Below are 25,401 nucleotides of genomic sequence, written 5' to 3' on the forward strand. Positions count from 1 at the left end.
GAAACTAACAAATGAATTCTGCGTGTAAATTTACCTTTGTATCAAATTATTCTTCCTGGCTGTTCCTTTTGTTCTATTGAACTGATTTTTTATGGCTTTTTCCTGGCTGTTTTATCTTTTGTTCTATCAAATTATTCTGATTGTATGCAGCCTATCTATGGATTCGACAGTAAGGCCCCAAATAGGTCTCTGCCAATTTTGATGCTCTTTATAGTCCCACTGTAAAATTAGATTTTCCCCTCTTTCAATGGTGATTCTTCTCTCATAATCAGATGTAATGTAATATGCTTCGGAAAAAAAAACTGGTCTGGAAGTTGCAATTTCACAAAGTAGTTCTGAGCTATGGTCGTTGTGCAGTTCTGGTTGAGTATGTTGATTAATGTCTAAAACTTTGTTCTGGTTTTAGCTTACTGAACTCATCTGATGCATGAAACCAATGATGGTTCAGAATCATGTAGTATTACATATTTATCTAATAGGTTTGAGATGAACACATAAATTTTGATGGATTAGTATACTTTTAGAGATTATTCCTACTTTTCCACTTTGAATATGTGAATAATAGATTTCAGGGTCGTATTATTCTTTAGAAGCTATGAGCAAATTTTCTCAAAATATCTTGGATTGGATATGAAATTAGACCTACTGAGGTCAGTGAGAAAAAAGTATTATATACCTTTTCTGACTTGTGAAATCTTTGTGCTGTGTCCTTGTTCTGGTCAAAGGTTTCAAGTGCTGGCACACTGAAGCTATGTCTACTACTGATGGTGAGAGTAATCCAAGTTGCAATGAGCTGGAACAAGAAGGATCATCTGGAACTCTTCCTCCTAGTCCTACTACACAAAGCTGCGAAGAATCTGGTTTTGCCAAGAAAAGAGGAGAGTACAAGAAGAGGTCCAAAGCTTGGGATCATTTTCATGTAAAGCATGTGAATGGAGTTCGTCATGCAATTTGCAAGTACTGTGACAAGGACATAGCTGCGGATCCCAAAAGTCATGGTACGACTCCCCTTAATACTCATGTAGCTAAATGTCCTCTAAATCCTAAAAATAAGCACACTGGCCAGGCTACTTTGTGTTTGGGTGAAACTGAAACCTTAGCGGGAGAGGTTAAAGGGGCACTCATAAGTTGGAAATTTGATGCGGAAGCCATTAGAAAAAGCTTAGCTTATATGGTAATTGTTGATGAGTTGCCATTTAAACATGTAGAAGGTAGAGGCTTTCAATATATGATGCGGACTGCTTGTCCATCATTTAAAATTCCTTCGAGATGGACTATTTCTAGAGATTGCTATCAGCTGTATTTAGATGAAAAAACTAAGTTGAAACAACTCTTGAAGAATAACAGTGGCAGAATTTGTTTAACCACAAATTCTTGGACATCCATTCAAAGGATAAACTATATGTGCCTCACTGCCCATTTCATAGATAATGATTGGAAACTGAACAAAAAGATCCTAAATTTCTGTCCTATTGCTAGTCACAAGGGAACTGAAGTTGGTAAGGCCATAGAAAAGTGTCTACTAGAATGGGGAGTTGATGATATCCTAACTGTCACAGTTGACAATGCAAGTTCCAATGATGTAGCTGTCCAGTATTTACGAGGAAAGCTTCAAAATTGGGGAAAAGCTGTGTTAGGGGGGAAATGGACTCATGTGAGGTGTGTAGCTCACATAGTGAATCTAATTGTTAATGATGGCATCAAAAAACTTGGGGAATCAGTTGATTGTATCAGGGCAGCAGTTAGATATGTTAGACAGTCACCTTCTAGATTGAAAAAATTCAAGGAGTGTGTTGAAATTGAAAAAATTGAATGCAAAAGATTGCTCTGTTTAGATGTACCTACTAGGTGGAATTCTACATATCTAATGCTAGACACAGCTCAAAGGTTTGAGCGAGCTTTTGAGAGGTTTGAGGAGCAGGATCCTTATATGCTTCAAGAGTTAGAAAATCTGCCAACAAAATCTGATTGGACAAACGCTAGATTCTTGGTGATTTTTTTGGAAAACTTTTATCAGCTAACTGTGAAGGTTTCTGGTTCCAAATATGTGACTTCAAATAATTTTTTCACTGATATTAGTCACATTCATGGCATTTTAATTGAAATGACAGCAAGTGATAATGATGAATTGAGTTCAATGGCAAGATCAATGAAGGAGAAATATGATAAGTATTGGGGAAAGATTGAAAAGATGAATATGCTGATTTTTATTTCCTCCATTCTTGATCCTCGAACTAAACTTGAATACCTTGAATTTGTGGTTTGTCAAATGTATGGTGAGTCCGATGGTACAACAATAGCTGGCCTTGCAAAAGATGCAATGTTTGAGCTGTTTAATGAATACAAGATGCTCAACACACCTGCCTCTCATGCTTCTTCACTTTCAAGTGATTCTCCAACGAGTAAAATTACATTTCATGGACATGGGAATGCCTCTAAAACAATCACTGATAGGTACAAGTTGGAGTTTAAGAAGAGAAAAATGGAACTTGGGGGTAGGGATGCAAAATCTGAATTAGAGAAGTATTTGAATGAGGATTGTGAGGAAGATGATGAGAGATTTGATATCTTGTTATGGTGGAAGGCCAATAGCCTTAGATTCCCAATCCTTTCCAAAGTTGCTCGTGATGTGTTAGCAGTCCCAATTTCTACCGTGGCCTCCGAATCTGCTTTTAGTACCGGAGGTCGTGTTCTTGATACATTTAGGAGTTCTTTGACTCCTAGAATTGTGCAAGGTTTAATATGTACTCAAGATTGGCTTCGGTCCTCCAAGACAGAATTAAATGTAGAAGAAAATCTGGAAGAGCTTGAAGCCTTCGAATCTGGTAAGCTATCAAAATTTTTATTGCAGAATTTGAAGTATTTCTTTCTTTCTAATAATTGCCTTTATGATACTTCATGAATTTTATTTGTTCTTGCAGAGTTGCTGAAGACTGGAGCTGAACCAACTATAATTGACCTTTGAGAGGTCACAAATGCTGAAGTTTGCATTTTGAGGGTTGAACCAACTCTTGTTGCAAGTTGCAGTTTCAGCGTAATTGGCTTTCTGTATTGCAACTCTTCTTGTGGCTTTCTGGACTCTGGATTGTGGATTGCAGTTTCTGGATTCTGGATTGTGGATTGGAGTTTCTGTATTGCAACTCTTCTTGTGGCTGAAGTTGCAGTTTCTGGATTGCAGTTTCTGGATTGTGGATTGCAGTTTGTGGCTTTCTAGATTGTGGATTGTGGATTGTGATTTTTGGACAAGTTAATTTAGACTTTTATTTTTGTTTCATTATGATTTCTAGATTGATTTATGATTGTGGATCAGTGGAATTTCTGATTTGTAGCACCAGGGCAACAGTGTGATTTCTGGACTTGTGATTTCTGATTTGTGATGTCTGGATTTGTTTGTCATTTGTGATTTGTTTGTGGATCAGTGTAATTTGTTTGTGGATTTGTTTATGATTTCTGAATTTTAATGATCAATGTGAATTGTGTGTTGTTTTGATTTCGAATTTCTGGAGTGATTTGTGATCAGTTACATTCGAACAATTTGTAAGTTGTGGCTCAGTTCAATAGCATTGCTATTTGCTGATGAAAAATGGGCCGAAGAAGCAGTTTTCTGGAATTCGGTAATTCAGTATTTTTTTGGTTTACCGAATTGAATTCGGGTTGAATTCGAATTCGGTAGTCTCTAATTCGAATGCGAATTAGGTCGAATATTTCCATAACCATTTACCGAAAATTACCGATTTCAAGCTACCGAATTACCGAATTCGAATTCGATGCTCACCCCTACTCTTTTCCCTTCCTGTTCCTCTCTCCTCCGTCTCCTTCCTCTCTCTCCTTCTTCTTTCTCTCTCCTCCTTTCTCCCCTTCTTCTTCCTCCCTCCTCCTCTTCTCCTCCCCTACCAAACCCATCCTTTTCCTTCCCCGCCTGCCATGAGGGTTTGTTAATAGGCTGGTGAGTCCAAGACGGCATCGTGATGGGATTTGCCTAAGCTGATGAATATGAGCCATATGGAGAAGTTTGATTCTTTTGATCATTAAGAGATCAAGGACCCTACTGCCCAAGACCCAAATTGAAGTCAAAACTATTTAAGGAGCCCGATTTGCTATTGGATTTTCCGTAGTTTGAATTCATCTTCCTTCTCTAAATGTGAATTATGTTTTGGAAATTTGGGTAAATCAAACCAAATACAAATCAAAAAACAAACACTAAATGTAGATGATCTTAAATTATAAATCAAACAATGAACTAAAAGAAAAGAAAGAAAGAAAGAACGGATCTCGAATGGGTTCAATGTATACTTGAAGGATTTAAAATTTTGATTGAAACTGATATTTATAGAAAGATGCAAGAAAAGGTTGGACCGTGTAGGGCTGAAGGGAGAGGTTTGGTGGGAGAAGACAGGAAGGGAGAGGAAGGAAGATGAAAGGGAGAGAGGAGGAGAGAGGAAGAAGAAAGAGATGAAGGAAGGAGAAGGAGCAGGGATGGCCATGGGGGCGGGTGCCCGCGGGCAACTGCCCCCGCGGGGGGCTCTCGGGGCGGGGTTTGGGGGGAATTTTTCCCCCCTATTTAGAAACGGGGCGGGGGAGTATACCCCCGCCCCATCCCCTGTCCCGCCACCCGCAAAAAAAAAGTATATATATATATAAATAAATATATATAATATGTAATTTAATTAGTTATAAATTTATGATAATGATATTATTAGTTAGATGTATTATATAATGTATATTAGTGTATGTAATATAATTGATATTATCAATTATATGAATAATTAGACATGTCTACTAATAGAATTTATTAATTAGTTATACTAAATTTACTAATACATTTATACTAAATTTCTAATTACACTTAATAGAATAACACTTTTTTTTCAAAAAAAAGCACAAACACAATAATGAATTAGTGATTGTATTTGTACCAAAAGTGAAAACTTGACTATTTTAGTTGTATTTATTTCATCATGTTGGATTGTATTCAAATAACTTTTGTTTGATTATTTTTATGAGTTTCAATTGTAAAATTACAATGAATAATAACTTGATGATGTGTTGATATTTTAGTACTTGATTATTTATTAAAATTTAACTATAATAAAATTTTATTAACCCTGCGAGAACAATTTTATTAACCCCGCGGGGGAAGCGGGGCGGGGCGGGGGCGGGGGCGGGGTGGGGGGAGTGGGAGGGGGGGTCGGGGGGAATTAATAGGCAACGGGGCGGGGGGTGGGGTCCCCCGCCCCAACCTCGCCCCGTTGCCATCCCTAAGAAGGAGGGAGAAGAGAAGGGGATTGGTGGCGGTGCTAATGTGGGATAGGTCAGGGAAGAAATTTTAAAAAATTCTACAATAAAATATTAAATTTTAAAAACACCCCAATATACATCTACAGTGATTAGTGTTATTAATTGTGTTGAGTCGAGTCGAATCGAATATTTGACTATTGAACTTGACTCGTGCTTAGTTCGAGTCAGGTTCAAACTCGCTCGACTAAGCAGACGAGTCTTGAAATGTACTCGAATACTGTAGACACTAAAATTTTGTCAATTTTTAATGTTTTCTTCGATTTTTTCTATTTAATGAGTTATTTATTTTCTTGCATTTTAATGTATGTTTTTCTCATTTTGCAGGTTTGTTTTAGGACAAAAAAAAAACAACAAAACAAAGCAAAATAGCAACAAAAAGAAAAAAAAGAGAAAATCAAGAAATCAAATCATCCTAATCATTTTTCTCCACCAAATACACTTAACCCATTTTTACACTCAATGGCCATGCTTCTTTCTTTTCATCAGGTGGGAAGACCATCCCTTGGAGAAGAAAGGAAACCAACTCCCCACCAATTAATACTTCTCTCAGCTCTCACACACGAGAGTAGGGGTGGACAAAATTATCCGCTAACCCGAAAACCCTTCATATCCGATCCGATCCGAAAAATAGGATATCCGATTTTTATTATTTGATCGGGTCAAAAGAGGGTCGGGTACCCTCTAAGATGCGAGGCGGGTTAGGGTCACATAATTAAAAACCTACGGGTACCCGATCCGCCCCGCATATATATATATATTTTTTTATTTTTATACACACACTATAAAATAATAAGTTAGAACTAAATAAGTAATTTTATTGAACAAATTGCATTACAAATATGAGAGACTATAGTTTATTTACAAGATTCATTTGTAGAGGCCATGATCTTATATTTTTATAGAAAAAAATTTAATTAATGTGAAACATATATATTAAAAATTGTGCTACTTATTTCAAACTTTTATTGATTTTGAATTCTTTTAATTTTTTTCCTTTATCTTATATTCTCTTCACATGCTTGTTTCTTGGTGGAAAACAATTTTTTAGAAAAAAAATTTATTAAATCTTAGATGAATATGTAAAATATAAAATTAAATTGGTATAAATTATTTTTTTAAAAAAATTAAATGATAAATGGGACGGGGCGGGTACCCGCTGACCCGACCCTATCTCAACGGGTACCCGATTATAAGGTACCGGCTGATATGCGGGGCGGGTAAGGGTCAGAAAATGACAGACCCGCAAGATATGGCTCGGATCAACCAAATGGTGAATGAGACGGGTACCCGACCCGCGCCCAGCCCTACAAGAGAGGACCATCAGACAAGCAAAGAAAAAAAAACCAACTCCATTTTCCCTCACTCTCTCACTCTCGGTCTCTCCCAAAACACTCCATCAGAGAAGCAAAACAAAAAAAGAAAACACTCCAACTCTCACATCCCTCTCGGCTCTCTCCCTCGACAGACGAAAGCCACAGACGAAAAAGGGGAAGCTTGGGAGCTTGCTGCTAGTGCCATTACCACCACCACTGCTTAGCACAAGTTGATACAGTAATGCCCTTGAACATGAAATTTCAAAACTGGAAAAAGAACTGAACGTATTCATATCTTTACTTCTTTACAGGAAAAATGAACAAAGAACTACAATGAAGTACAAGGAGAAGCACCTTTGCTTAAACCCAGAAACTTTTAAACACAACAATGGTGGCATTATAGCCAAATTGACTATGATGCAGGTTATAAAATCAATGACACAAATCATACAACTGATGAATCCCAGATGGGCTCTAATAAGAAAAGCAAGAGTTTTAAGAGATCATAAAAAAAATATTAAACCTGGGGAGATGTGATCATTTTGGACTGGACAACATACAGAGTAGCACAAGACAGAATGAAAATAATCCTGAGCGTAAGAACATTTACTCCCCTTAACTGCAAAATGTTGTCTGCGTGTTTTACTCGCCGTTGAGAATCAAGTTAATGTTGATAGTTCCCAATCTCTCTACCAGTGACGGAGCCAGGATTTTTTTTTTGGGGGGGCCAAAATTGAAATTCCATTCAAAGATGACTAATTCATATATATATATATATATATATATATATATATATATCAACTCTCATAATATAAACTAAAATTGAAAAAATTTAGGGGGGGCCAATTTTATTTTACACACATATTTACATATTATGAATTAAAATTCTCAAAACTTAGGGGGGGCCATGGCCCCCCTCTGCCCCCCCTTGGCTCCGTCATTGCTCTCTACCTCATACAAACTTAAGAATCAATGAATATGTACATAACAACATTGGATGTGGTTCTCAAATGAAACAAACATGATAGAAGACGAAAACCTGCCGACGGATTTATGATAAAGCATTAAACGATCAATCCCCACTTTTGTCTTGACAATGTCCTTTTTGCAAGCTTCCACATTGTCCTGTTCATAATCTGCCATCGTAATCGCATATAAAATGATCTTAGACAGACAGGCAAAAAATATATCAAAAGTCAAAAATATGCTGAAATGCAACTAAACTCCAAGTAAATGCATCCTTAAGAAAAGAGAAGTTACAAGTATTACACTAGTTGATCAAAACATGTCAGAATTGGAAATTTACTTTCACTTCGGGTATAGTAAACAGAGTCATAATTCAGGCAGTATTCACTCATAGTATCAGGCTAAAATTTAAGTCAATAAGAAGCCAATCGGTAAGAAGTGAAGGTAAAACCGTCCCGTGCTATATCAAACCAAAAAAGGGAAGGTAAAAAAGAAACGTAACACAGTAGAAATTCATATAAGTTCAGAGCTTTCTAGTCAAATAAGCAACACAAAAAGAGAAATCAATGGTAAATGGAAGAAATTGGTTATCTACTTACGATGTTAGTTTGGGAGACAAGCGAATTTTCCGAGTCAAAAACTCCACAAATGGAGTCTCTAAATGCTCTGGGGTGATTTTGATACTATTATTTTCGTCCTCCTCCTCGTTACTAGTCTTAGTACTAGATTTAGAATTGGAATGATAATGGGCCTGAAGCAGCTTGAAGAACCTCATCAACTGATTCTTCTTCTTCAAGCTCAAGGTTCCACCTCTGAATATGGCGTTACGTGAATCCGGCACACTATTCCACAAAAACCCGCCACCTTTGCCTTCTTGGCATTCATCATAAATACAATAGCTGGTGTCCACGCTCATGAAACTCATGCAGTTCTGAACATCCACATCCACAATCAAAACCACCATGGGATCCGCGCAGAACAGAACTCTAGGCCCAGCTAAATCAAGGTTAAATTCTTTTTGCAGTGAGTCATCCAAAACTTTTTGCAGTGAGGGGCAGAATGTTGAATGAGTAGTCGACTGGTGAATCGACCGTACGAAAATCAGTATAATCATGATCAGAAGTAGTAGCAGAATGGAGGTGGAGGAAAGAGATGAGGTCTTTGGGTGAAAGGGAAGCGAAGGGGCTATGGTAGTAAGCGTCAGGGTTGATTTGAAGCACGGTCTTTCCGGCTGATGCTGCGGCGGCGGCGATGATGGACTCGGGGAGTCCGATGCCCACCATAATTAGATCAAATTTGGTGGGTTCGATTCGGCGCGGCCCTTCATCCTCCTCAGCCGCCATGGATGTCATCAACTCACCCGCTCTTCCGCCGCAGGTGTAAGTTGGTTATTTTTTTTTTGTCAACTTCAAGAAATCTGACTATTGACTTTACAAACCTAAGTCCACAGTACACCTCAAAAGCCATGGTAACTAGTGACTGAGGAGACTTATAAACCCAACACCCAAACCCCCCAAGCAATGTGTAAGTTGGTTAGTTTGATAATTTTTGGCGGGTAACGTGTTAATCGATTAATTGAGTACTACAGCTACAGTAGAAATGGTTTTCTCGTGCATCGAAGCGAGTAAACGTGTACTTCTCTGCTGAGTGAAGAAACTTAAAATGCTCATGCTCCGTTTGGCAAATGAACTTTTTAGATGTTTATTTAAAATTTTACTGTAATTTATTATAGAAATTATAAATAAATTTTTTAAAGCATGTAAATATTTAGATATTTTGAAATGTATAGTTTAAAAATTTTGTGAAATTTTTTAAGATTACTGTAGTTAAAATTGTTAAAAAATTTATAGCAGACAAACTCGATCAAAAACTTGTTTACCAAACAGACCCTTTGTCTGGTTCTTGAATTCTTAAAATCCGTTTGGATTGTTCTTTTTTTTTTTTTTTGAGTTTTTGTAGAAAAATGTGCTGTTGAAAAGTATGCTCATAAACATGTAATAATTTTTAAAATTTTTTCTCTTTTCTTTTGTTTGTGACCTTAAAAGAGTCGATGCTATTTTCTCATCACAGTTTCATTCCAACTATGATTATATTTTCAACTAAAATTAACAACTCATTTAGATAACTCTTTCTTTGATCCCTTCAAAGAATGGGGTGTAACTCGAGAATTTTCCAAAGAATCACCAATTCCAAAAAAAAAAGAATTAACTTCAATTCAAATACTTTAATAAAATCTTGGTATATTTGTGCTGGTATGATCACATGTAGATAATTCGTTCTCAAAAACCTGTTTGCTCATCTAATTTTCAACCGATTAATTTTTGGATACATCCATGACGCATCTAGGGAAGGCAACATAGTCCAGTCCAAAGTGTAATGATTAAAAATGGGATTGACACTATTAGCCTTTAGAAATTTTTATTTTTTATTTTTTTCTTTTTTGGGTGAGAATTAATTAGAGCTTGGAACTAATAATGCCGTTAGGTTGCATCTCTATACCATATTATGTTCTTATGTTAATACCAACAAATTTTGTCTAGGCTCAAAGCAACCACATAGCAAGTGGAGCAGTTAGTGTTTGATCAATAAAAATACTCCACGTTACTCGTATTAGTCATATATATGAGTGTCAATACATAAGCAGAATACATGCAGCGCACTTGGGATTCTCGGTGACATGTTTTCTATGCCAACCCAATGTCACTAATAGTATTGCGCCAAGTGTCATGTTATTATTTACACTTGTGTTAAACCAAACCAAGTTGAATTATTAGAAAATTAAAATGTAAATAATAACAAGACACTCGTTGACTCTCGAGAGTGCTGATGGGATCTGATTTTGTTTTCTGCTGACATCCCAAAAAGATAAGATAAAAGTAAATAAAAAAGCCGAAATAGTTATTCTAATTGTACATTTGAGAACATCATCACTTGACTTCTCTAGAAATTCGAGTCAATCTTTATAGTTTGCTTCTCTTTCTTGGCCGGTTCTTACAGAGGTAAAAAGATCATCCGAGAAAATACAGAATGTTGGATAGTTGAAACTTGAATCCCAAGACTTTGACCAAATAATACACTTTATATAATATTATCATTACATTCATGGAAGTATATACTATGTAGCTAGCAGTCTAGCACTTTGCTCATACAGTAGAGTCCATCATGGCCACTGAATTCAATAGATTTGCTTTCTTGATTCCCTACTTCCAGGTTCTTTGCTTGGCCAATGCCGTTTCATTTCAGATAACTCGGTTTACTCCTGATTTAAGCGCCATACTCTATCGAGGAGATGCAATAGCTTCAGTTGGAGAAATTGAATTCAACAATGTTGATTATCTTTATCAGGTTGGTCAATCTATCTATTCAGAGCCTGTTCCTATCTGGGATTCGCACTCAGGGAAAGTAGCTGACTTCACTACTCATTTCTCCTTCATCATTGACACTCAAAATCGTACCCCTTATGGCTAGGGGCTTGCTTTCTTTCTTGCTCCTGTTGGTTTTCAAATCCCACCAAACTCGGGCGGTGGATTTCTAGGATTGTTTAATACCAGCACAATTGATTCCTCCGACAACCCAATAGTTTTGATTGAATTTGATTCGTATGCAAATCCAGAATGGGATCCTCCTTTTGAACATGTTGGTATCAACAATAATTCAATTACTTCCTCTATAACCACGTCCTGGAATGCCAGCTTGCGCAGGGAAGACCCTGCTGATGCTTGGATTATCTACAATTCTTCTACGAAAAATCTGAGTGTTTTCTGGAGTTATGGATCAAGTCCTAACTCTAGTATTTCTTATCAGATAAATTTGAAGGAGATTCTTCCTCAATGGGCTGCAGTTGGATTTTCAGCTGCCACATGTCCGTATGTTGAAAGACACACACTTGAATCATGGGAGTTTAGCTCGAACCTCGATATAGCAAAGACGCGTGGGAGTAAAGCAAAGAAAATTGGATTAGTTGCAGACTTAACAGCAGCTGGAGCAATCTTGATTGTGGGTAGATTAATAGTAATTGAAGCTTTAAGGAGAAACAAACAATCTGCTACGGCCAATTTGGAAATGGCTGCCAACTCGACAACTTCTACCAACGATGATTTAGAAAAGGGGGCAGGACTTTTCTGGGTGGAAAGTCAGTACTGAATCTATGATACGGCTGCTTGAAGATCCTGAGCAACAGTATCAGCTGTATTTGGAGAAAGAGAGGGAAAAGGATCAAAGTGATGATGAAGAACGTCCCAGTGATGAGGAGGGTGAGGTGGAAGGAGGACTATTTGAAAATACTAATATAAGTGACAGCCAGGGCAAAGTGGACGAGATTGACAGTCAAGGCTCAAAAAAAGAATAAGCCTATGATCTGTTAAGAAAGTTATTGTTCAAACTTTAAAGGAGAACAAGAAGAAAAAATCAAAGGACAAAGCAGCTTCTAAGAAATCGAAGCACAACATGGAGGAGAAAAATATTGCTGGTAGCAAGACAAACAAAAGAGAGCCAGACAATAAGTCGGTTACTCTTCCGTCATTTGATGAGTTTTTTATCAAGGAATTTAAATTGATTGGGACTCAGCTAATATTTTGTATAACAAGCTTGTACACCCACATGCCTACATCTTTCATTCCAGTGGAGGTAGCAAAGAATATGAAAAGGGTTTCTGGCATGCTACAAGCTCTTGGATCTTTGATACATAAGGTCACTTCTGCTAATGAAGGGCTAAGAGAAGTCATCTATGGAATTGAAACTGCAGAAAGAAGGAAAAGACGCTTCATTGAATTGCGAAGGCCTAGAATGGGATGCCTGCAAAACCTGAAACATCTTCAAGAAAAAATCTCTCTTCCAAGCTTCTCTGAAGATTATCAAATTAGAAGCTTCTGTTTACAGACATCTTTCTTGGTCTTTTGTACTGCTTCAACCTCAGCTAAGTTGCATGTGGAAGGAATAGCACCGCTGGAATTATTGGTCATTGATGAAGCTGCACAGTTGAAGGAATGCGAGTCCGCTATACCCCTTCAGATACCTGGTATCCGCCATGCTATACTTATTGGAGATGAGAAACAACTACCAGCAATGGTTCAAAGCCAGGTTGTCGAATTGAACATGTTTTACTCGTCTATTTTTAGAAATTTAATGTGTTTCTGTTTCTGACTCTTCTGGTATGTCGTAAGCAGATATGTGAGAAGGCCAACTTTGGAAGAAGCTTATTTGAAAGGCTAGTGATGTTAGGACATCAAAAGCACCTTCTCAATGTCCAGTACAGGATGCATCCATCGATCAGCTTATTTCCAAATAGGGAGTTCTATGCAAAGCTAATAATGGATGGTCCCAATGTGAAGGATGGAAAATACAAGAAGCACTTCCTGGAAGGGTCCATTTTTGGATCATACTCATTCATTGACATCAACCCTGGTAAAGAGCAGTTTGATGACAAGCATAGTAGGAAAAATCTCGTGGAGGTTTATGTAGTTGCCGAGATCATTGCTAACCTTCATAAAAGTATGCTTCCCTGCAAACTCTAGAGTATCATATTTTTTTTTCTCCTTTTTCTTTGGACTTGTATGCAGCTAAGCTGATATCTCATCGTCCCTTTCTCAATAGGGTCTCTCATTTCAAAGCAGAAGCTCCGTGTTGGCTGCATATCACCCTACAAAGCTCAAGTTTCTGCAATTCAGGAAAAACTTGGCCAGAAATATAGTACGGACACAGGCAGTGACTTCTCTGTTAATGTTCGTTCTGTCGATGGATTTCAAGGAGGGGAAGAAGATGTAATAATTATTTCAACAGTGCGGTGTAATGGGGGTGGATCAGTTGGCTTCCTTTCCAACCATCAAAGGACTAATGTGGCTCTCACTCGAGCGAGGTATGAATTTAATGTAAGAGAAACTTGAACATAAATGAATTTTATAGGTCCTCTCTATTTTATGCGTGCAAGATGATGCACAAGCACGTTGTTTGTAAAAGCACTTATGGCTTGATTTACAGGCACTGCCTTTGGATACTGGGAAATAGTGCAACCCTCGTGAATAGTCACTCCATTTGGAAGAAACTAGTATTGGACACAAAGGCTCGGGGTTGTTTCCATAATGCTAGAGATAGCAAGATCTTGGTTCAAGCAATTTCTTCTGCCTTAATTGAGTTAGGCCAATTTGATAACCTACTCAGTACCGACTCAGTGCTGTTCAAAACAGCGAGGTGGAAAGTATGTCTCAGTTGTCATACTAAAGTAATAACTTGGTGGGCTAGTTTGTTGCTGTTTTTGGTAGTTTTTATTTAATGCTCGCTATAATTTCCTTTTACAAGTGGTGTTGCTGACTGATTCAACTATCCTTGGGTTTATACAATAGGTTTGCTTCAGCGATGATTTTTCAAAATCACTTGCAAGAATTCGGGATCCTGAGATCTGCAAGGAAGTTCTTTCTCTTCTAGTGAAGCTTCCGAGCGGCTGGCGCCAGCCTCCAAGTGACACTAGTAGAATTGAGTAGGTTATCTACCACAGGAAAAATCTCACATCATGGCGAGGTTCCAGTACAAGGGCACCGTACCGAAACACATCACATCCCAATATTTTTCCGCTACACCTTCTCTACTTTGATTATTGATACGTTATCTTGGTCAAGATTAATGGTACTTCTTCCCTGTTGTTGGAGATGTATGATGTGAAGGGTCTGAAACTGATGTGGACAGTCGGCATCCAGAAGTTCATTTCAATTGACATGCAAGTTATAAAAGTTTGGGATATTTTGGCAGACTCGGAGATACCAAACTTGGCAAAGCAACTTGACAAGATATTTGGAAGCTACACACTGAACACTGTGAATCGTTGCAAAGTCAAACGGATGGAAGGGTAACCTTACAATCTATAATCTTGTCATAGTTAATGTTTTGCATTAGTACATTCTGTTCGAATGGCATTCTTTCGGCCTCTCAATTTCTATCGTAGAGGAGCAGCTGATTCTGGCATAAAGTCACAAACTGGTTTCTCTATCTTTTTAACTTTTCCTCTCACACCCATTTTTTCGGTCACTAATCTCTGTTTGCATCGCCATTCTCAGTATTAAGTGCGTACTCTGGATCACCATCTTGTAGAAACTTTAATAGGTTGTCTAGCCAAAGTTAAGAAGAGCTGAATACAAAGGCTTCATTTGCTGCAGGAATTTAGTAGTTCCAGCTACGTGGCCATCGGAATCAAAATCTGTTACTGGTGATGATCCAAGTGAACACTTGGCAAGTAAACTTGCCCGAATCAGTCTAAGGGATGAGCCAAGACCATCTACAAGGAGTTACAGGTGAGTATCTAATTCTTGAAATTGTCACTTCACATTATGATTGAACACAAACCACACCACATTATGATTTTCTCTACCGCCTTTTCCTCCCCGAATATTGATTTATGTGTTGTTTACCAGCAGTGCGCTAACTCACGGGAAGCACCACAAGAAGTGGAAGAAGTCACAGAAGTGAAAATTGGAGTGAGACAAGATCACTGAAGATTCTTCTTGCGTAGTCTATGCAAAAGTTGAAATCAATGATTTATGGGTAGGAATTTTATCAGTATGTATTGATGAGTTAGGAAGGTACCATATTTGCAGTAGATTAAATTTACCTGAAACCATGTGTAAGAAATTCAGGGAAACTTGACTTGGCTGGGGAAATTTTTACGAGAACAAGCTGTAAATTAAAGGATGGTGCTGTCCTCTTGAAACTCCAGAATGTTATTGGGTGTCTTCGGTTTCACTTCTGTAAGCAGTGCTGAACCCTCATTATGCTTGTCATGGTATATATGTGTGTGTGTATATATATATATATTTACGAAAAAAAACTTACATTATACTACTATGTTATAACGTTTGCTGTTTTTTCTAAGATTATATGTTGCATTTCTGTAAGCAGTGCTGAGCCCTCATTATATACTTTATTTTGCTTCATCTTAAAATGCTTGTCATGGTTCATAAATGAAAATAAATAAATCCCAAATTTCATATTTGTACCCTTGACACAATATTCAGTTAAAAAAAAAATTTCAAGTTCTGTTTCTCCAATAACTAATGTTACAAACCATTTTTGTATTTTAGTTCTTTACCTTTTTCAAAACTCTGAATTCAATTAAACCATCTTTCAATTTTGGCTCTTTTAAAATTCTAAAATACTAGAAGAGAGCTTATATGTACAAATATACATACTCCTCTCTCTAGCTTTCTAATCTCCTCGAGCCTACTTGCTTGTTTAATAAAAGGGCCGCGGGGGGAACTCAATATTTTTAACCTTCAACGATTTGAAAGATCAGGGGAAGAAGATCATACAACTCGAAAGTTTATCAATCGCACAACAAATTAATCTACAAAGACCTCCGACCAATCTAATGTCAAGTTCTGCAAATCCATCCAGAAGGAGAGAGAATATTCCCACTTCGGAGATTAGAATGAATTCCACGAAATGAATATCCCCGTTTTTCTCATCCACGAAATGAATGAATTCCAAGAAATGATCTGCACCTACAGAGATTACTTCGGTCAAGGATGCTAACATTGAGGCTTACCACCTGCAAAGAAAAGAATCTACTATTGCCAGCATGCACCATTTTCTGCTACCTCATTCTATTCTACCATGGAAGAATTATTCATCAGGAAGAATTCTGTTTCATTTGCTGCAGGCCCTTGGAATCAAATCCTGTTATTGATGATCCAAGAACGTCTAAGAGGGGTTTTAGTTGAGTATCTACCACAGGAAAAATCTCACATCATGGCGAGGTTCCAGTACAAGGGCGCCGTACCGAAACACATCACATCCCAGTATTTTTCCGCTACACCTTCTCTACTTTGATTATTGATACGTTATCTTGGTCAAAACTTGGTAGAATCGACTTTCAAAAATCTAGTGAATCAGATTGTGCAACACCATTTAGTGAGATGTGTGCTATAATCTAGACCATTGTATTTCTGACAATTAGATCTATTTCAAGTGTGAGCCAAAGCACAAAAGTTATCGCTCCTTAACTTAGTAGCAGCATACTAGCATCTATATGCTATATGATAAAAGCAGATAATTATTCAAAATCCCAGCATTTTCAGCTTAGTGACATCAGGAGTCTTAACCCTCAGACGACCATGCACTTTTCTCTACGACAAAGGAAATCCTTCAGAATTTGTTACATCTCTGTATTCAGAACAAATGAGGAGTGTTTGGATAGGAAAAATATCTTAAATAATATTTCGCTTGCATCATAAACACATTTTTTAACCTATCTTTTTATATTTCCAATCACTTTTTTATCTCACATACATCACATCACAAAAAGTATTACAGTAATTATTCTAAATAATATTTCAGATAATACTCTATCCAAAGTTGGTCTTTGTTAATGGGATTGATGAACTCAAAAGATTTCAGCCTAATGAATAAATTGTATTCATAATATTATAACTGTTTAGCCCTTAAAAAGGTGGCCTTTACTGAAAAAAAAAAAGAAAAAACAATGTGACCTTTATTTAGTTCTTTGAGCCCCAATGGGTTAATCTTAACTTAATTAACTTATAATTAATTTACTTATTATCTGGTTGAGTGGATGTGCTGTCTAAACCATGACTCTTAGATTAGGCTTAACGGACAAATAATAGATTTCAACCTTTAGATAAATTTCAATTAAACTCTAATTACAATTTCGCTATTGTTACCTACAAAACATTTCTTGCACATTGCTACTCTTGCCATTGCACATCGTTTTTTTTCCTTTTGCCTTTTATTCACGCCAAGTCAAATAAATCTAGCCCTTATGTTTATGGGTGTTCATTGGCCAATAATCGGGGATTCGAATTATGAACCGATTATATGTTTTTCCAATAAAATTCAATCAACTCAAACAAATATGATATGAAAAAAAACAAGGTTCATAATTCTAAGTCCTAACTCATAATTTCAACTCTTAAACAACATTGAAATATATAAGAACTTCAAATTTAATTATTAAGCAAAACTTCAATGTATCAACTTCCATTAAAATTTTACGTCCAATTACAGTTATAGTTAAGTTAACTAATTAGTATTTAGTGATAGGATTAAGATTTACTCTAATATTTAGTAGGATACATAAGTGGGCATGTATTCTACTTTGACTCCTTATTGATTTTATGTGAAAGAATGGTTTATTGAATTGTTCTTGAAATTCTAAGTGGGCATGAATAACTTAAGACTGAATTCTGCTAGTCTAACTATTATATAAAAACTTAAAACTACATTCACCAAGAAGTATCACGTGAATAACTTAAACTAATTTGGCATTCTTTGATTGGTTTGTTGTTTGGGATAATTTCAAAAACCTCCCATGAGGTTTTTAACAATTTTATTTAGCTCATTTAAGATTTTAAAAATTATACATGCCCCTCTTGTCATTTAAAATAACAATACTATCCTTAAATATTTTAATGAAAATTTCCTGTTTGGTATGTTAATATTTAGAATAACTTTTAAAATTATTTTTTATTCTTTTATTCTTTTTATTCCTTTTTTAATTTTTTTTCAATAAAACTGTAGAACTACCACTATCACTTCTAGATTTTATTGTAACCAAATATCAAACTAAAGATTTTGTTTTTTGATGAATTAACTTTATATGCAATCCAATGTTTTTGCTGATATTTGTTTTCCATTTTTTGATATTAAAATTAACAATAAATCAAAAGGAAATGACCCAAAATCACTACTAAATTATAATAATCTCATTACTTGAAAAATTTATAAAGTCTAAATGAATTATTTCAACATTTTCTTTTCTATCTTATAAATTTAAATTTATAATAAAATACCATCAAAATATTCTATCATAGTGATAAAATTATTATTATAGTTATTTATCAAATAGTAAGTATGTATATGAAAAATTTGGCACATTTTCTTATAATTATACTAGATAATCTTATAATTGTATGGGAAAGTAAATTAAAACTCATTAAACAAGAGCATTTTTGGGTATTTATTTAAAAATTTGACCAAGTCAATATTATTTTAAGGTTTTGTTACTAAAATTATCAAATCAAAGGAGGTAGTGTAATTTTTCAAATTTCAGGAGAGTTCAGTGAAATTGTAGAAACCTCAAGGAAGGTTTTTGAAATTATCCACTATTGTTTTAACACTAACTTCACTAACAATTGTCATCTGCAATTGACTGCTTGGTGGGACATGTGTCTTTGGTATATGTTTAACCATGGAGGGTTGTTTTAGTAATATGAGTGCTTGGTTCAAATTAGTGATGCATGTGGTACAAATACATACAGCTTTTGGTAATTTCCTGTTAACACATTTAACCCTTACATTAATTTACCATTCAATTAAAAGAGTTGAGTTTGTGAGTATTGAAATCAAGATTGAATTATGCTCTGGTAATGGCTATCTCATTCTTACAATATTGGTGAAAGGTTTAATTGTCAGCATTCTTCCGTTTGGGTCTTCTTGATTTTTTCGATTTTAAATTCTGTTGGTGTTTTTTAGTCTTTCGTATGTATTAGAAGGCTATGTAAATGACTCATTGCAATGTACTTCTTGCAAGCATACTGTCTGGTTTCAATTTAGGCTGGTTCCATCTTTAATTTTGCTTTCAAAGATCACAAGGAATTTGATGATTTTGATTAAATGTTAGCTATTAGGAATTCAATAGTTTGTCGTTTCTTGTTAATGCATTTTTAGTTTAATTCCTTATAGCCAAAATCTAAACCTTTTCTTTCATGGGATATTTGTGGAAATAGTTGTAGAACTTCTTAGAGCAGAGATTCATCAGGAAATTTGCTGAGACAGGTATGTCCGATAGCTTTGCCTTTTAATTTTCCACTTTTCACTTTTATAGATGTTTAATTGTATTGGATTTTAGTTTTGGTTATAATAATGTTGTTGTTTATTGTTTACTCTCTCCAAGAGTTTTTTCCCCTCTGCCGTGTTGTCTACTGTATCGGATTTCAGTTTTGCCACCAATAATGTTGTTATTCTTTGTGGATTTGCTATAAGAGTTTTTCCCTTCTGACATGTGCTTGTGGCTAAGTATAGTGCAGTAGTTAAGTATACTTTATCTCTTGATTATCTTTTTTTTCCCTCTTGTTGCACTTTTGCTATAAGAGATGTTGGACTGGCCAACTGGTTTTGGTATATGTGATTTTGCCATATCTGGATTCGGTGTTTGTGAAATAGCTTTGATTAGAGAATTCCAACCCGCTCAATATCTACTTAAGTAGTGGCAGGAGATCTGATGCCTTTATATATTAATCCACTTCCATGTTATTACATATAAATTTGATAAATAGCTTATGATATTTTTTTGTTAATTATCATTCCTACGATAATATATTGGTCCACCTAATGTGCCATGCCAATATACTGTTATCTTAGATTTAATCAATTTTCTAACTTACAAATCTCAATGATGTAAAAGAATATTTCCTGACAGCAAGACTGAAATTTATAATTTCTAATGAGTAATTAATTTTCATGAATAATTACCAATCAATCTATGCACTTATTACTTTGATCACGTGCACTTGAGGACAGGCAATTGTTCCCCTTCAAATAGTATGAAATTATAGAAAATACGTGCCGTATAATTTTGTAGTCATTTTTGTGACGCCCCCACTTCTCCCTAAGGTGAACCAAAGAGTATCCGCGGGACGCCTGCCCACCTCTCGCTAGGACTCGGTACAATTTCCGTTCAAACTTAATACAATAATAACTAATATGACAAGACAAAGTAAGAAAGTGTGGATGCTTCCATATATAATATCCGGTCTTACACCACAAGTGCAAAATACATCAATTTTCTAAAATATACAACTGTCAAAAAATGCCTAGTCGATTACATTTGAAACCTTAATACAAAAGTACATCCCAAGGGTTTCTCCGAGTTTCACTCCACATCCATTCCTATTAAGGAAAACAAATATATAGGGTGAGCGATTGCTCGTGAGGCCAAGAGCACACATGCAAGCACGTTGTCCAAGTAACAATCTCATTGAACAAGTAAAACAATAATATTCAAGTAAATAACAATTCGGGCGAGAAAAGTAAACAGAAACAATTCAAGGATACAAGAGCCATCAGGGGTTATTTTCCACTTGCACGATCATGAACCTCCACGAGTTGACACTCCGTCAATCGGATAGGTTATAGTATGTAGAACTTCACTTACTCATTCCCTGTTCACCGTTACTCCCCTGCTCCGGGCCCGCACGTTCTTTTGTTATAGGCGATATTGCTCGAGTATGCCAAGCAAGATCTCCCGAGTAGATCGAGCTTATACACGTTTCTCATGGCTCACCAAACTTCTCGACCAATCCCATGCCGGCTCGAGTCGCAAGATCGGCCGATGAGATTTGGGCGTCACCCACTAGTATCACTAGGAGTCAAGAAGATTCACTCCAATCGACTTATGCAACCATAACATAATTAATCACTGAAACACTTCACTTAATTCACTTAACAAGTCACTTCAAGCAATTCACTTCAAGTAATTCAAGTACACTTCATGTAAATATTCACTTCAAGTAATTCATGTACACTTCACTTAAATGAGAATGAGTGCGATAAAGTACACACTCAGCTCAGCATTTTTAAAATTTTTAATCACTAATAACGATTAAACACGTAATAAGTTCACATACACTTGACACTCACCAAATAATATAAGGAGTAAAGCACAATCAGATGTCTGGACGTCTCCTGTGAGATCCTCTTGAAGGTCTCCTTGAGTGCTTGAGCAAACAATAATTAACTATTACTCACTATCACTTATAAATCCTTTCTTAACAAGAGAGGGATTGTACACTTGCACAATTTAAGAAAAATACCATGAAATGGAGCTTTACTTGCTCAAAATTCAAGGTTCAAAAGTGGTGCTTAATAACACAAGAAAAACTGATTTCCTTCATGAAAACAAGTCCAAAATGGTCAATTAGTATTGAAGGATAGGGAAGAGTCTCCAAAACTCAATTCCCGTCAAGTTTGAAAATTTCAGTTTTAAGGAGTAATCTTTGAAAAATCATATCTTACACTCTGTAGGTCCAAAATTGAAAAACTTGGTACCATTGGAAACTAGTTCTTAAGTACTAAAATTTCTTAGAAGACACTTTTCTATGATTCTAAATGGAAGACACTCAAATTTCGGCTTAAAGTTGCTGATTTGCACTTCCAAGACAGATTCGGGGTTGGTTTTTGGCGAAATTTGGAAATTCGGAAAAATTCATAAAATGTGAACTAGCCTCTCAAATTTGAAACTCAATTGTAGTTACAATCAAGGTTTAAAACACAACAAACGGAACAAGAATCGGAGTTTTGAGCGCCAAGATATAGCAGCTCAAATTTGATTCAAAATGGGGACTATTAGGCAATTTTTCAGATTTGAAACATAAACTTTGGGATTTTAATTGGGTATCGAAATGAACTTGGAATTACACTACCATATGAGGGCTACTCCTCTGTCAAATTTCATGCAAAAATTCGTATAGAAAGTCAGTTAACAAGACCACTAAAATTTCAGGAATTTCCAAGGCAAATCTGCCTTATGCTTCCATTTTCTTTTTTTCAAACATTTGGCCAATGAAATCATCTCAAATATGGTTTATTTATGAAAAAAAAGGTCTAATACACATTTAGTAGGTGATCAACACCAAAAGTTTCAAAATAACAAGTCCCAATTCGAGCTAAGCCATTCGGCTAGCCAAAACTAGGGTTTTCTATCACTGGCGCAATTCTGTAATTCGACCACAACTCACTCAATTCAACTTGGAATTGAGCATGGTTGATGGCGTTAGAAACTACATTCATAGGGCTACAATTCATTAGAAGAAAGTGTTTTGAAATTCAGTTCATAGCTAGCTCAAATTCAGGCAACAAGTCCTAGCACTTCATTGACTCTCTAGCATAGCAGTAAAACAGGACATGTAAATTTGAAAAACTGGTACGGCTCACTCAGTTCGAATCAAGGAATACATTTTATACTGTTAGAAAACTGGAAGTATCTAGTTTCAAATTCCGCAAACAGCACTCGATTTCGATGTCGGAGCAAAATGTTGTGGTCGTTTAAAGGTCGCTACCAGAGTACCTCTGTACACGTTTTCCAGGTTTGAACATGTTTCGAAAATGCAAATTTTACCCAACCAAATCAAGTGATTTTTGGTGGAAACATTTCACACAACATATACAACATATTTAAATAAAAATCAAGGTCATTTGATCACAAAAAAATCAAACCAAGGGTTCGGCAAGAATAGAGCAGATTCGGCCCTTTCTCATGCAAGCTTTCCGTTGATTTTCTTTCCACTTTTCAACTTATATCCACTAGTTTAGCACTTAATCAACATAAATAACATCCAAAATCATCATATCAGTCCAACATGTCCATTGTGGGATTTGATAGAGCCCACTCAAGTGATTTTCAACCAACCAAAGTTACCCACATGAAGCTACAAGCTTCCAAATCCAATCTAACTCACAAAAATCAAGTTTAGAAGGTTAGATGGTTACCACCTCTTGGTTGATGATAAAGCAGAAATTTTCGGTCACTAGGTGCTCCAAAAAACCGGCTGGATGAAGCTCCTCACCTAGCTAGAGTTGTTCATCTAGTATTATGGAAGTTGTGTGCAAAATTTGAGGTGAAATGGTGCAAGATTTGAGTGAGATGATGAAGGGTTTTGGTCTCCTTCTTGGCTTGAGGATTTCGGCAGCTTTGAGAGGGTGAGAGAGAGTGAAAATCTGACAGTGAAGCTTCTTGGAGAAGCTTGTGGTTGGTGGCCTTTTTGGCACAAAAGTCAACTCTCACTAGCGCGCGTACGCGCGCGTTTCATGCCCGTTTCCTCTCGGATTTGTTTTACTTGTACACTAAACTTCTAATGCACTTCCTTTATCACTATTATTATTCACTCTTAATAGTCTAAAAATAAATGTCCAAAGTCCCTCAATTAGACACGCGCGCGAAAACGAGAACTTCCAACTTGTGCGCGGTAAAATGCAATTTCTAAGAAATTCTTGTAACGATAGTATAACTAACTAATACTTGGGTAATTAATCATAAAAATAACTATTTTAGAAATAAAAACATAGCCCTCACACGAGTCTAGTATTAATTCCTCAAATCACCAATTAATTTGTACCAGCGCGTCTTTCGAAAAATTTTCGACGCGCGGGCGGTATAAACTTAATTAGGACTCATTCACCTCTACTTCCTCAATTAACTTTTCTAAATCTACTATTGATCATTCTTAATTCTCCAAAAATATTACACTCTTGATTCAATTATTGCCTCGAAGAACGTGAACTCGTTATTCCTCACTTAAACGAACCTCCAAAAAATTAAATTTGCTAACGGAATGTTTTAAAACATAGGGGAGACATCGTTCCATACAAATGGATTTAAAATGGTTGAAATAAATTATTCGGAGAAAATAGGTGAATAAATATTTAAATAAACCAGTAATATTCGATAAAATAAGAAAATTTTCGGGTCCTCACAATTTTCACTTTTACACGTTGTTGGTCCTCCTCAATTTCTTAAAAACACTTATTTGCTCCCTTCATATTGATAATTTTGTAAAGTTCTATTACATTAGACCCCTAGCATTTACAAAATTCACACACATATATATATATATATATATATATATATATATATATATATATATATATCCTTCAAATTTCTAAAATGCTATCCCAATGTGAAATACTACATACTTCACTTTATAAAATAAAAAAAATCATCTTTATTAGTTTAAGCATAAGGATGATGTTAATTATAACTCTAAAATAACAATTTTTATATAAGGGATATGCAATTGGTATATATGTTTTTTCTCGTTATGTTCTTTACTTTACTCGGTTTGTTACTCATCATTGAACCGTGATTTATTCCTCGTCTATTAGAAATATAACTAAAAGTTTAAGAACACAGCTCATTGCATAACCAATTCCAAAACTGCAAATGCATCATCCTTCGGTGGGCCAATACGTATAGCCAGTCCATGCTAGTTTACCAAGACACAAAGAGATTCCAGCTCTTCCCGTCATTAGCTAGAAAACTGCTTAACGGCCATTAATTAAGGAAAACACTACTTATTTGTTTTCTCATATTCAATCCCATTTAATCGAAAAAAATCTCTTTCATGAGAAGGCTTGCAAACCACAAGGAAATAGACAGGTGAAGGTGAAGTGGATGATTGGTCAAAAGGATCATTTAATATTGGCACGAAAAATATGCGCGCACACAAAATGGAAGCAATTTTAGCACACATAAAAATACGTAGGAAGAGGAGAAGAAATAAACTCACAATCAAACCTCAATAATTATATTAAACCAAATCTCAAAAGCAACAAAAGACAAGTCGGAGACCCTTTCACTCATGTGCTCACGGCTCTCACAATTCTCATCAGGCTCTTACCAATTTCTTGGAGCCGTCCCTCCTCCAGTGTTAACATGCTAGCAGTAGTGCTATATATATAGACCAACCAAGGGAGTAATCAACCAAAACCGACTAGGAGTTAGACTAATACTTGACTCATTACTATTCGGACTTGGACTCAATTACGGAAACTATACCTTATCAAAACTAGGCACTGAAAAAAGAAACTAAAAATGTGACAGCCCCATCTTCTCCTAGGGCGTACCCTAAGGGATAGCGAACTGCCTGCCCATCTCTCGTTAGAACTACTAAGTCAATCACACACAAGCTAAAACGTTCCGAATGATAGTACGACGCTTAAACATTTCGACGACCGCGAATAACGAAGAACGAAAACGAAAATGAAATGGAACAGTGACTGACACGTCACAATCCGGCTGATATCTGGCCGGATACCCGGCCGGATT

General features: G+C 36.0%; 2 protein-coding genes and 1 long non-coding RNA gene across 3 annotated transcripts; 2 read left to right on the forward strand and 1 right to left on the reverse strand.

Annotated features, from left to right (window-relative positions):
* The first annotated feature begins 751 nt into the window (after window positions 1–751).
* Window positions 752–3,348, forward strand: LOC140021322 (zinc finger BED domain-containing protein RICESLEEPER 2-like). The gene is made up of 3 exons (XM_072072085.1): window positions 752–2,825; window positions 3,099–3,198; window positions 3,288–3,348. The coding sequence occupies exons 1-3, from the start codon at window positions 752–754 to the stop codon at window positions 3,346–3,348; spliced, it is 2,235 nt and encodes a 744-aa protein (XP_071928186.1).
* A 3,883-nt stretch (window positions 3,349–7,231) lies between these two features.
* On the reverse strand, window positions 7,232–9,189 carry LOC113738869 (uncharacterized). The gene is made up of 2 exons (XR_011825181.1): window positions 8,177–9,189; window positions 7,232–7,747 (listed from the first exon to the last, which is right to left on the reverse strand). It is a non-coding gene; the product is annotated as an uncharacterized lncRNA (long non-coding RNA).
* A 1,550-nt stretch (window positions 9,190–10,739) lies between these two features.
* LOC113718989 (uncharacterized) lies at window positions 10,740–15,348 on the forward strand. Its single transcript, XM_072072086.1, is given in 10 exon segments — window positions 10,740–10,922; window positions 11,046–11,588; window positions 11,680–11,921; window positions 11,924–12,656; window positions 12,743–13,067; window positions 13,170–13,431; window positions 13,554–13,794; window positions 13,916–14,415; window positions 14,723–14,857; window positions 14,978–15,348. Coding segments are annotated over 8 exon segments (2,667 nt in total). The 3' UTR covers window positions 14,054–14,415; window positions 14,723–14,857; window positions 14,978–15,348.
* The last annotated feature ends 10,053 nt before the right edge of the window (window positions 15,349–25,401 follow it).

This window comes from Coffea arabica, chromosome 11e, assembly GCF_036785885.1.
Source record: "Coffea arabica cultivar ET-39 chromosome 11e, Coffea Arabica ET-39 HiFi, whole genome shotgun sequence".
NCBI lineage: Eukaryota > Viridiplantae > Streptophyta > Magnoliopsida > Gentianales > Rubiaceae > Coffea > Coffea arabica.